The sequence below is a fragment of the Mizuhopecten yessoensis genome, unplaced genomic scaffold, assembly GCF_002113885.1.
Source record: "Mizuhopecten yessoensis strain PY_sf001 unplaced genomic scaffold, ASM211388v2 scaffold651, whole genome shotgun sequence".
Classification (NCBI taxonomy): Eukaryota; Metazoa; Mollusca; class Bivalvia; order Pectinida; family Pectinidae; genus Mizuhopecten; species Mizuhopecten yessoensis.
Genome location: NW_018403653.1, coordinates 125,600 through 139,298, shown reverse-complemented (window position 1 = coordinate 139,298; position 13,699 = coordinate 125,600). Strand labels below are relative to the sequence as shown.

General features: G+C 38.3%; 1 protein-coding gene across 1 annotated transcript in view; it reads right to left on the bottom strand.

Annotated features, from left to right (window-relative positions):
* The window catches only part of LOC110451545 (uncharacterized protein C1orf112 homolog), a 90,053-nt gene that overhangs the window by 33,959 nt on the left and 42,395 nt on the right, over window positions 1–13,699 (bottom strand). The window contains exons 7-9 of the mRNA XM_021499632.1: window positions 7,171–7,257; window positions 3,702–3,777; window positions 188–272 (exon numbers count right to left, since the gene is read on the bottom strand). Coding sequence (XP_021355307.1) covers window positions 188–272; window positions 3,702–3,777; window positions 7,171–7,257 — 248 coding nt within the window. The remainder of the gene's footprint in view (window positions 1–187; window positions 273–3,701; window positions 3,778–7,170; window positions 7,258–13,699) is intronic.

Below are 13,699 nucleotides of genomic sequence, written 5' to 3'. Positions count from 1 at the left end.
TTACAAGGAAGTTTGTAGCAGTCAAAATTGTTACTAGACAGGTTGTAGCAGTCAAAATTGTTACTAGACAGGTTGTAGCAGTTAAATTGTTATAAGGCAGTTTGTAGCAGTCAAAATTGTTACTAGACAGGTTGTAGCTGTCAAAATTGGTACAAGGCAGTTTGTTAAAGATTTCAGCAGACATTACCTAGATATAGCTTTCCACAGATTGACCACCAATTTCATGTCCAATGCTGTGACAATCTGGCACACCTCAAACAAGCCATGGCACACTGAAAAGTAGTAGGGTCATTTGTATCTGCATTGGCTAGATATTTAATGGGTTATTTCCCTTTATATGAACCATACTTTATATTGGAGTGTAGTTACCAAATGTTATGCTTACTATAACAAGAGGCCCATGGGCCTTAACAGTCACCTGAGTCCTGATATATTTATACAGAGATTTGATTTTTGTTTTTTAAAAACATGAACAGAATTATTAGTCAAAGTGACAAAAAAACATAAAACCACCTTATTCAATATCTAGCATAAAGATTTAAGACTGAAAGTATTTGAAACTAGCACCTCTGATTCTAAACAAGGAAAATGAAGAAATTTTAGCACACTGACTCCTTTGGGCCCACCCTACAGCCCTTGAGGGTAGGGCTGGCTCAAAATTTTCAAAGTATCAAACTGTCAACTCAGGGGGGTAAACGTGAGACCCTAGGGTCATAAAATTCACAATTTTGGTAAAGCACCTTAAAACCCTTCCATCTATGAAGAGTATTTGATTCTGCCATATTTGGGTCTTGAGAAGTAGGTTTTGAAATTTCAGCCAATTCGACTTTTTGGCCTCACCCATCAGCCCCTGGGGGTCAGTCAGGGCTGATATGTGCATACCATCAAACTGCTACCCAATACTGATAATGCTAACCCAAATTGAATTACTTCCAATGGAAATTTAACAAATGTTGGTCCAAAATGTAATTTCCCTATATAAACTATAGTAAAGATTACCCCCTCCCCAGGGGGAAATGTGAGACCCCAGGGTCATGAAATTCACATTTTTGGTAAGGCACCTTAAGACCCTTCCGTCTATGAAGAGTATTTGATTCTACCATATCTGGATCTTGAGAAGAAGATTTTTGAAATTTTAGTCAATTTGACCCTTTTTGGCCCCGCCCCTCAGGGCTGGGGACCATATAATTCACATTTTTGGTTGACCTTTGGCCATAGAAGGTTTCTGCAAAATTTCATTGAAATTGGTTCAGGGGTTTTGGAGAAGAAGTCGAAAATGTAAATTGTTTACGGGTGCACGACCGACGAAGGACAAAAGGCGATCTCAATAGGTCACTTGAGACTTTGTCTCAGGTGACCTTAAAATTTAAACAACAGAATATCTGTTGTATTGTAGTGGTGTACGGTAATTCATATGAGGATCTGACATGCCCCAGACCAGAGTGGTACCAGTATATGAAGAGGCCCTCAGGATATCACTCACCTAGATATTTAAGGCAAAATGTTCTCATCAAAAGTATTATTGAAAATATTTCTTTGTTTTGGTCTCGGTCTCATTAGTCCCAAGGTTGCTTCATAGCTAATCACGATGAGAACCTAATGTATGGGTATATGGTGAAAGGATTGGGATCTCACTATTTTCCATGACCCCAAAGGTAGGGTTAGATCTGGGATAATACCCATCAGACCAGGCAAATATCTGTATAATTAGGAAGATACCTGTCAGACCAGAGGGATACCATTGTTTAAAACAGGTATCAAACATATATCCAGTTTCTATCTTTCTAAAACTATTTATACACTTCATATCATTTAACATACAGGAATGAAATGATAATATCAAATAATAACTAGAGACTTTTTTTGTGTGAACAAAATAACATATCTCCTGTTATCAGCCAAAATGAATATTTGCTGTCATATTATCTAACTTTAAGCAAAGAGTTAAAGGTCACGTAACCTAAAGAGGGGAATGTAGGTAAAGTTTCATCTACTTCTAATAAAGTTATAGTCCAAACAAGATTTTACACTTATTTGACCTTTGACAGAGCAGTGAAGGTCAGTGACCTAATTACAATACACTCAATACCTTCTACTGGTGGTACAGGTACACTTCTGTCAACATATCTCTTAAATGTTTAAAAGTTACAGCAAAGAGAAGACGGTATCGAGAAAAAAGCCAGGAGAAAAAGAAAATGAAGGACCTAGAACGTCTAATACTACAATGTGTTTCCATTTGATTCCATGGGGAGACACAACTAAAACATATCTCCATGTAACATAAAACGTAAACATATGCACCCCTGCTCCCATTTAAATAGAAATGGAGCTTTCACACAAAGTCTACAAACATATATTGGTACATGTATCCATATGAAAACTAATGACTGTAGGACTTTAAGTATTGTAGAAATGGAGTCGAACAAAAAGTCTAACCAAGCTGTCAGACAGACAACTGACTCCCTACCCAAGCTTCCAACAAGTGGAATTGTCTGGCTCATGTACATAATGGCAGCCATTTTAATGAGACATATCTTGTGGAGATCAAGTTCATCTCTGACAAAGTTCAAAGTCTTTCGGGATGTTGATAAGATGTGCTGTGACATTAGGTGAGAGGGAACCTAAAATGACCCCATTTATACCCACCTGTTAACATGTATTGTGGGAAAGAAATTGCATAAAGCCAAGCTCATCACTATAGTGATTTTAATGGTAAGAAAACAGTAAAAAGTATCACCAAACTCTCAACTAATCAATTGGAAAATGCTAGACAAGGCATGGGACCTTTGCTGATGAGCTGATTTGAAATAGAACTTGAATTTAAGAGAGGAGTGTTTGATTGGGGGCACTCACTCATAGTTAAACTATTCCTTCCTTTTTGGCTTTTAAATTCTGGGGAATTTTCACCCCCAATCGCATTCTTACATTCATACAGTTTTATTACAATTTATCAATTAAGTTTTACTATGTTGTATCAGAATGTGCAGTTAAAATTTTTAAGTTAGGCTAGACTTCTCCTTGTACGAGTCAAGGGCTTCTCATGAGTCTTTCAGAGTCAAGCACTTCTCTACAAGTTGGAGTCAAGCTTTAGTCTGACCTTGTTCTATATCGCCTGCTTGTTGGTCTGGAGTCAAATCACTTCTTTAAGCAAGAGTTCAATCTTCTGAGTCAAGTGGTTTCTCACAGATTCCATGTCAAGCTGACAATTACCATTATCATAGCTTCTCTGATTCTTCGAGTCACGTCGCTTCTCCAGGGTCTACCGAGTCAAGCTTACTTCTCATAGAGTCAGAGTCAAGCTGATTTAGCATGTTATATTACTGCACAGTGCTTCTCTGTTTTTTCTCAGAGTCAAGCCTTAGTGTTATTTTGGTTAATGAGTGAGTAGCCCCACGTACGCCAAAGAAATAAGGTTTATATTTGTTTGTGGTTTACAGTCTTCGGACTATCTTTAATAAACATCTTAACTGTTTCCTTGATTCTTTGAGTTATGTATAAAATTAAGGTATTGCGTAACAGGCATCACCAAATACTGCAGAAAGTGTATTTTGCAGGAAATCTGGACATCTCAGTTAAGGAGAATCTAAGTTACTGGCCAACATGAGACAATACATTGTGGTTACACTTCAGAAATAGTTGAAAATCTCAAGGTTACATGTGTTGATGACTTGATGTTCATATTCAAATTTTGCTATGTTTACCATAACAGAGATCGTTGGCATCTTGTTCTGTGGAGTTGGCGTCAACGTTGATCTTGTCGAGGAGGTTAAGGAATACCTGTAACAAGGAGGTGGATGTACAACTGTTCAGGGTTTACTCACCAACAAACGGGTCGTTATCATTTAGAGTGTGGAAACGATATAGCATTATGGTTGTAGTTACCTTGACTTTTGACCTTTTGATCGTAAAAGCAGAAGGAATCCTTCCAATACATACGGACCTTTGAGGTTTCAAAATGATGAAAACCCTACTCAAGTGTCTGGATAGCAGGTTATTGTAACCAAAACTTTAACATTTTTACTTTTTAACCTAACAAGAGGCCCAGAGGACCTGTATTGCTCACCTGAATATTTAAGCAGTCATAGCAAAATATTCTCATTAAATATTATACTGTACTACAAATATTTCACTCGCAAACTTCGTCAGCTCTATGTTGAAAGAAACTACCAGCCAAATATTATTATATGATTCTATAATTTTGGTTCTTCAGAAGTTGTTTGAAGTGTTTGACATATATTTGCCTGTGACCTTTTAAGTATACTGAACAAAAAAAGAAACGTACAAAGTTTCCCCCCGGCAGTACACCTTAGCTGTAAGGAAATAATGGAATATTTGGTCAGGTATTACATCAAGAACGATCTCCCTTCTCAACAATCTACCCTAAAATCAGCCAAGCGTGACGATGTCATTGTGTGACTTTGTGAGCTTCTTTAGTCCAAATCACGCGGCATGATCAAGCCAAGCAGGAGTTTTTCAAACAAATAATCTCAACAGATACTCTGAGTTCAGCCACATTAATTTTCCACTTTGGCATTTTGATTTTGCCATTGACTGAGATGCCACGCTTAAAGCAAATTCAGAGGGGTAGAGCCATTGCGATGTTGATGGATGGTCATAGCCAAACTGCTTTCGCACGGCAGGCTGGTGTTGGCCTGTGTACAATTAACCGTCTCTGTACACGTTTCGTGCTACTGGGTTAGTTTCCGATCGTCCCAGGAGCGGTCGTCCGCGTGTAACGACCGCACGACAAGACGGCGATTCGATTGTCAAAATTGCGCAACAGATTCAAGACTGCTGAAGAGACTGCGTCGCATACCTAAGGTACTCATGGCAGACCCATTAGTCCTCAAGACCTTATGTCGGGCCACCTCTGACACCATGGAGGCGGCAAGTGCGTCTTGACTGGATGCGCAGACATGGCCCGAATAGGTTTGGGATGTGTCGATTGAGGTGTGTGATGTTCACCGACGAGACTAGATTCTGTCTGTATCGCTCAGACAGAAGAAAAAGGGTATATCGCAGACGCGGTAAGCGTTTTTCGCCCACGCATGCATGGTTGAACGCGATAGATTCGGTGGGGCTTCTGTAATTGTTTGGGGAGGCATCTCCCATGGAGTAAAATCCCCCTAAGTGGTCCTGGATCAAAACCTCAATGCCGTTAGATACAGAGACCAGATCCTCCAACCACATGTCCTTCCACTTCTCAGACGTCATAACCTAATTTTCCAGCAAGACAATGCTCGACTGCATGTTGCCAGAGTCTGTCATGATTTTCTTACCGCCTCTGGAATGGCCCCCATATAGCCCGACATGTCTCCCATCGAGTATCTGTGGGATGAGCTGGACAGGCGTATAAGGAAACGTCAAACCTCCCCAACTAACCGCCCCCAGTTGATCGCAGCATTAACACAAGAATGGAACAACATTCCCATAAGGCGAATAAATGTTCTCATAAATTCAATGCATAGGAGAATATGTGCAGGGATTCGTGCAAAAGGTGCCCACACCAGGTACTGAAGTGTCATTTTGTTTTTCTCCGGTATCCCACTTTGGGTAACTACTGATGACACAAGTGACGTCACACAGACTTTTATTCTACAGTATTGTAAAGAGTAGACTTGTCCCTTCATATTGATATAACATTTTGTACAAATTTCCCAAAATATCATAGGCTATTGATTGCATAATTTAATTGTGCGTTTCTTTTTTTGTTCAGTATATGTTAAGGATATTTTCCTTCTCAAACTTTTTTGGCTCTATCCTAAGAAGCTTACCAGCCAAATCTTATGAATCCATGCCTTTGGTTCTTCAGAACAAATCGTTTGAAATGTTGTTGACCTTTGTGACCTTTAAGGTAGGTCAAGGTGATTTTCATTCTCAAACTTTTTTTAAGCTCTATCCCAGAAAGCCACCAGCCAAATATGCAGATACTATACCTTTAAGTTCTTCAGAAGAAGTCATTTGAAGAGTTTGACATATTTGACCGCTGTAACCTTGAAAGTAGGTCAATGTCATTTTCATTCTCAAACTTTGTTGGGCTCTTTCCTAGGAAGCTACAAGCCAAATATAAAGATTCTATACCTTTCAATTGTTCAGAAGAAGTCGTTTGAAGTGTCTGACACATTTGACCCCTGTGACCTTGAGGATGATGATGCGTGCAAGTAAGTGTGAGTGTCCTTGATGATGATGATACGTGCAAGTAAGTGTGAGTGTCCTTGATGATAATGATGTATGCAAGTTAGTGTGAGTGTCCTTGATGATGATGTGTGCGAGTTAGTGTGAGGGTCCTTGATGATAATGATGTGTACAAGTTAGTATGAGTGTCCTTGATGATGATCTGTGCAGGTTAGTGTGAGTGTGCTTAATGATAATGATGTGTGCGCGTTAGTGTGAGTGTCCTTGATTATAATGATGTGTGCGAGTTAGTGTGAGTGTCCTTGATGATAATGATGTGTGCAAGTTAGTATGAGTGTCCTTGATGATGATGTGTGCAGGTTAGTGTGAGTGTCCTTAATGATAATGATGTGTGCGAGTTAGTGTGAGTGTCCTTGATGATAATGATGTGTGCGAGTTAGTGTGAGTGTCCTTGATGATAATGATGTGTGCAAGTTAGTGTGAGTGTCCTTGATGATGATGATGTGTGCGAGTTAGTGTGAGTGTCCTTGATGATGACGTGTGCATGTTAGTGTGAGTGTCCTTGATGATAATGATGTGTGTGGGTTAGTGTGAGTGTCCTTGATGATAATGATGTGTGTGAGTTAGTGTGAGTGTCCTTGATGATGATGTGTGCGAGTTAGTGTGAGCGTCCTTGATGATAATGATATGTGCGAGTTAGGGTGAGTGTCCTTGATGATGATTTGTGCGAGTTAGTGTGAGTGTCCTTGATGATGATGTGTGCGAGTTAGTGAGTGTCCTTGATGATAATGATGTGTGCGAGTCAGTGTGAGTGTCCTTAATGATAATGATGTGTGCAAGTTAGTGCGAGTGTGACCTTGTGAGTCTTGTCCTATCTGTAATTGCCATAAGTTGTAAAACTTCAGCAAAAAAAGAACAGAACAGAAAAAGAAAAAAAAGTAAATTGTTTACCTAGGTACAGCTATACTTGTTACAAAAGTGAACAGTCTATAAATCATGTATCACTTAAGTTCCAGTAAACAGTCTGATACTTACTACCTGTAGACTGTGAGCCTTTCTAAAGAGAAGTGACAGTGGGTCAGACACACTGGTGAGGCAGTCTCCATATACATCTGTACTTTCCTGTAAGAAGTCAAAAAATATTTGTAAAACATGCATTTAATGTCCCTTCTTCTGCTTTAATGGATATTAATGGATAAAACTAACGAAGAAATAGCCAAACTAAAAGTCTAACCAAAGTCAGAGAAGCAGAAATAGCCAAACTAACAGCCTAACCAAAGTCAGAGAAGCAGAAATAGCCAAACTAAAAGTCTAACCAAAGTCAGAGAAGCAGAAATAGCCAAACTAACAGTCTAACCAAAGTCAGAGAAGCAGAAATAGCCAAACTAACATTCTAACCAAAGTCAGAGAAGCAGAAATAGCCAAACTAACAGTCTAACCAAAGTCAGAGAAGCAGAAAGTTGCAGTGTTCAACAGTTGATATATTGATGTAGTACTGAAAATGTATTCACATATGAACTTTCCTGACAGTATTACTTCTATAACTATACCAGGAAACTTTCACCCTCCACCGACAGTCTTTATTAGCCTAGTGTTAAATTCACCCTCCACCGACAGTCTTAATTAGCCTAGTGTTAATTCACTCTGCACCACAAACAGTGCAAATTCCCCGTTACTAAAAATAGCATTACTACTCAGCATACAGGTAAGTTGAATCAGTTGTTGCGTTTCTTTGTACAAGGCAGATGTTAAAAAATTGATGATCGCGGACTTATCAATTCATCATTCAACATGGCAGATATTTAACTGATGCAGTCGTCTGTATAGTGTAGGTTAGTGCTGTGTATTATATTGTACACGCAGCCAAGTCACATAATCTATATGTCTTTTCTTTTGAGGCCTCTCTGACGAACACTTATCATTGATACAGATATTTGTAACTAAATGATGTGTTTTTGAAGTATTGCATAATTAAACGAGAGGCCCAGAGGGCCTGTATTGCTCACCTGGATATCTAAGCAATCATGGCAAAATATTCTCCAAATGAGATCCAAGGGAATATGCCAGACCCCAAGGCCAATCCTTGTAGCATATCTGTATTAGATTTTTCATGCCCAGCAATTTAATGTATGGTTATGGGATGGGGATCTCAACTGCTTCCAAGCTGTGACTCAGAAATAAGGTCCCTAGGGTTGTGGCCAGACCCCAGGATCAATTCTAATATCATGACTGCATTTGTCTCTTTATGCCGAACAATTGTATATATAGTTTTTGGGTGGGGATCTTAACCATTTCAAAGCTATGACCCAGGGGTTAAGTCTCCAAGGGTGGGGCAGACCCCAAGACCATCCTGGAAGCATATGTGCATTCATCTCTTTATACTCAGCAATTGTATATATGGTTATAGGGTGGGGATCTCAACTGTTTCCAAGCTGTGACTAAGATACTAGGTCCCTAGGGGCTTGGTCAGACCCCAGGGTCTATTCTAATATCATGACTACATTTGTCTCTTTATGCTCAGCATTTGTATATATAGTTTTGGGGTGGGGATCTCAACCATTTCAAAGTTATGACCCAGGGACTATGTCTCCAACGGTGGGGCCAGACCCTAGGGACATCCTGGAAGCAAATGTGCATTCATCTCTTTATACTCAGCAATTGTATATATGGTTATAGGGTGGGGATCTCAACTGTTTCCAAGCTGTGACTAAGATACTAGGTCCCTAGGGGCTTGGTCAGACCCCAGGGTCTATTCTAATATCATGACTACATTTGTCTCTTTATGCTCAGCATTTGTATATATAGTTTTGGGGTGAGGATCTCAACCATTTCAAAGTTATGACCCAGGGACTATGTCTCCAACGGTGGGGCCAGACCCTAGGGACATCCTGGAAGCAAATGTGCATTCTTCTCTTTATCCTCAGCAATTGAATATATGGTTATACGGTGGGGATCTTAACCATTTCCAAGTCATAAACTGTTTTGGGCCCCACCCCTTAGCCGGGGGGTTAGCCCCACCATTTGTACAATTTTGAATCCCTGCTTCCAATGAATGCTTCCGACCAAATATGATTGATATCCATGGCATAGTTCTACAGAAGAAGTCGTTTATAGCAATATAGCCAAATTGCCCCCTTTTGGCCCCGCCCCTCAGCCCCCTTGGGGGCCAGCCCCACCATTTGTACAATTTTAAATCTCCACCACCTAGGGATGCTTCCAGTCAAATATGGTTGATATCCATCTCTTAGTTCCAGAGAAGAAGTCGCTTAAAGCAGTCTAGCCAAATAACCTTTTTTGGCCTGCCCCTCAGCCCCCTTGGGGGTCAGCCACACCATTTGTACAATTTTGAATCCCTGCCTCCCATGAATACTTAATATGATTGATATTCAGTGCAGAGTTCTACAGAAGAAGTTGTTTGTAACAATATAGCCAAATTGCCCTCTTTAGGCCCCGCCCCTCAGCCCCCTGGGGAGTCAGGGTCACAAAAATTATACCACCCGACCTTCCTTCCCTAACAAGTATTTCTGTCAAATATGAACAACTTCCGTTCAAAACAATGGTAGATACGGCCTGTTATGTTTTTCCTATATAAACTATACTAAACTTCACCCCCATCCCCAGGAACAAACGGGGGTGGCTAGGAGACATAAAAATCACTTTTTTTTTACCACCCAAATGCTTTTACAACTATGAGTAGTATTTGATTCTAGCTCATACAAATTTTACCTGCAAACCCCCTCCCCCTAACAAATATTTCTTTCAAATATGAATAACTTCCGTTAAAAACAGTGGAAGATATGGCCTATTATTTCTTCAAATTTTGTAGTTATATTGTTTAGAAGTAAAGTAAATGTTCTGCCACAAAAAAAAAAAAATAGGTTGTCAGAATTTTAAGGTTTTTAAATGGTGTAAAAAGGAGTGAATTTTGAAGAAAAAAAATGAAAGACAATTTTTTCAAAATAATGTCAATAACCGAAGCCACAAAGAGCCATAAGTGCATAAATTTTGGAGAGATAAGCGTCAATTCTACAAAGGGCCATAACTGCATAAATAACTGGCAAACAATTTTTGTTATCGAACTTGTCTGAGCTTTCATGGCAATGAATCTTCCTACCAAGTTTGAAATTAATCCATTCAAAATTACTCAAGTTATTGAGCAGAAACTAATGTGTGCCTGCCCGCGTGAAAACATAGTACATCCAGTCATTCGATCAATTTCATAAATGCTGAAATTGTGTAAAATAAGTGATCCATAAGCGATTAAAATTGACATTTTATTATACAAGAATTCCACGGAAGTATAATGTGTCGCCTGCGCAGGAAGCTGGGGGATTACGAGGAAATAGATACACTTTTCATTTCAAGAAATAATGTTAAAAGTAAGCAATAATCATAGATTATGTTTTTGGATGGCATCATTTTGTTATATAATCTGTTATTCTGGGAAGAATACTCTGAGTTGTAAGGAACTTGCTATGGATACTCATTGTCTGAATTCCAAGTTTAATTTGTATGATTTGTCGGATGGTTTCCCATAAATAAATGAATAAACTTGTGAATTATGATGTTAAACAGCTAGTTTTGTCAATAACATTTGGAGTAAGATGGCATTTCAGAGGTATACACGGTGGGTCAAGTGGTAGATCGAAGCCGTCCAGTATACAGTTTTACTGAAGTTTCTATTTATATTAAGAGTGACCTTGACCTTTGACCTTCGGACCTGAAAAGCAATCCCAAGCAAGCACTTTTGGTAAGGAATCACTGCATGAGGTTTGAGTTTGATCGGCCCAAGGAAACTCAAGTTATCGCACGAAAACAGATTTTCTATTTATATTAAGAGTGACCTTGACCTTTGACCTTCGGACCTGAAAAGCAATCCCAAGCAAGCACTTTTCGTAAGGAATCACTGCATGAGGTTTGAGTTTGATCGGCCCAAGGAAACTCAAGTTATTGCACGAAAACAGATTTTCTATTTATAGTAACAGTGACCTTGAACTTTGACCTTCTAACCTGAAAAGCAATCCCAAGCAAGCACTTTTGGTAAGGAAGCACTGCATGAAGTTTGAGTTTGATCGGCCGACGGAAACTCAAGTTATCGCACGAAAACCTCTGTTCGGACGACGCCGACAAAGTAGTACCTATGTGTCACCAGCTTTTCGCAGGCGACACAAAAACCATATACACATAGTAATTGTATGTAAGAGTTATCTTTCTTGAAAAATATTCATCATTTTGAGATTAAACATTAGAATATGCGATATACCAAATCATCTCTCTCTTAATCAACAATCACAAAACAAATGTTTGTGTCCCTTAAGTCACTGTTAAATTCCAAAACAAACGTTTGTGTCCCTTAAGTCTCTGTCAAATTCCAAAAAAAACGTTTGTGTCCCTTAAGTCACTGTCAAATTCCAAAACAAACGTTTGTGTCCCCATAGCTAAGTCACTGTCAAATTCCAAAACAAACGTTTGTGTCCCTAAAGTCACTGTCAAATTCCAAAACAAACGTTTGTGTCCCTATAGCTAAGTCACTGTCAAATTCCAAAACAAACGTTTGTGTCCCTAAAGTCACTGTCAAATTCCAAAACAAATGTTTGTGTCCCTTAAGTCACTGTCAAATTCCAAAACAAATGTTTGTGTCCCTTAAGTCACTGTCAAATTCCAAAACAAACCTGTATTGCCTCTCACTGGCAAACCGTCACAAAAAGTTAGAGTAATGTACAAAATCAAGCAATATGATAAATATTTAAACTGGATGAAGAGATTAGATTTGCTAAGATAACCTCTGACACGGTCTTTTGATGAACATTTTAGAGATAACATGTAACTATGAGTGTATGAGTATTATCAGCTGATCTTACCATGTGAGATCATTAGTAAAAGGATTGTCCATAATGAGTCGAACCATAATATACATAGTATACTGACTTAAGTCATCCCCATTATATACCTGTTTATACTGATTCAGGTCATCCCCATTATATACCTGTTTATACTGACTTAAGTCATCCCCATTATATACCTGTTTATACTGACTTAAGTCATCCCCATTATATACCTGTTTATACTGACTTAAGTCATCCCCATTATATACCTGTTTATACTGACTTAAGTCATCTCCATTATATACCTGTTTATACTGACTTAAGTCATCCCCATTATATACCTGTTTATACTGACTTAAGTCATCTCCATTATATACCTGTTTATACTGACTTAAGTCATCCCCATTATATACCTGTTTATACTGACTTAAGTCATCTCCATTATATACCTGTTTATACTGACTTAAGTCATCCCCATTATATACCTGTTTATACTGACTTAAGTCATCTCCATTATATACCTGTTTATACTGACTTAAGTCATCCCCATTATATACCTGTTTATACTGACTTAAGTCATCTCCATTATATACCTGTTTATACTGACTTAAGTCATCCCCATTATATACCTGTTTATACTGACTTAAGTCATCTCCATTATATACCTGTTTATACTGACTTAAGTCATCCCCATTATATACCTGTTTATACTGACTTAAGTCATCTCCATTATATACCTGTTTATACTGACTTAAGTCATCCCCATTATATACCTGTTTATACTGACTTAAGTCATCTCCATTATATACCTGTTTATACTGACTTAAGTCATCCCCATTATATACCTGTTTATACTGACTTAAGTCATCTCCATTATATACCTGTTTATACTGACTTAAGTCATCCCCATTATATACCTGTTTATACTGACTTAAGTCATCTCCATTATATACCTGTTTATACTGACTTAAGTCATCCCCATTATATACCTGTTTATACTGACTTAAGTCATCTCCATTATATACCTGTTTATACTGACTTAAGTCATCCCCATTATATACCTGTTTATACTGACTTAAGTCATCTCCATTATATACCTGTTTATACTGACTTAAGTCATCCCCATTATATACCTGTTTATACTGACTTAAGTCATCTCCATTATATACCTGTTTATACTGACTTAAGTCATCCCCATTATATACCTGTTTATACTGACTTAAGTCATCTCCATTATATACCTGTTTATACTGACTTAAGTCATCCCCATTATATACCTGTTTATACTGACTTAAGTCATCTCCATTATATACCTGTTTATACTGACTTAAGTCATCCCCATTATATACCTGTTTATACTGACTTAAGTCATCTCCATTATATACCTGTTTATACTGATTCAGGTCATCTTCATTATATACCTGTTTATACTGACTTAAGTCATCCCCATTATATACCTGTTTATACTGATTCAGGTCATCTCCATTATATACCTGTTTATACTGATTTTGGTCATCTTTATCAGGTCTGCTTATCGCCTTTATGTCTGATCACAACAGTTATCAAACAGTCAATAGATCGTTCAGATTTCATCCTGAAATGTTGACTTTCAATGATATACAAGATCCAGAGTAAATGTTTCAGGAAGTAAACACATCCGGTAAAGTTTTCAACACTTTCCACCATGTAATTATTATCAGAACTCATGTTTCTTCTAATTCTGTATTCCTTGTCATAGG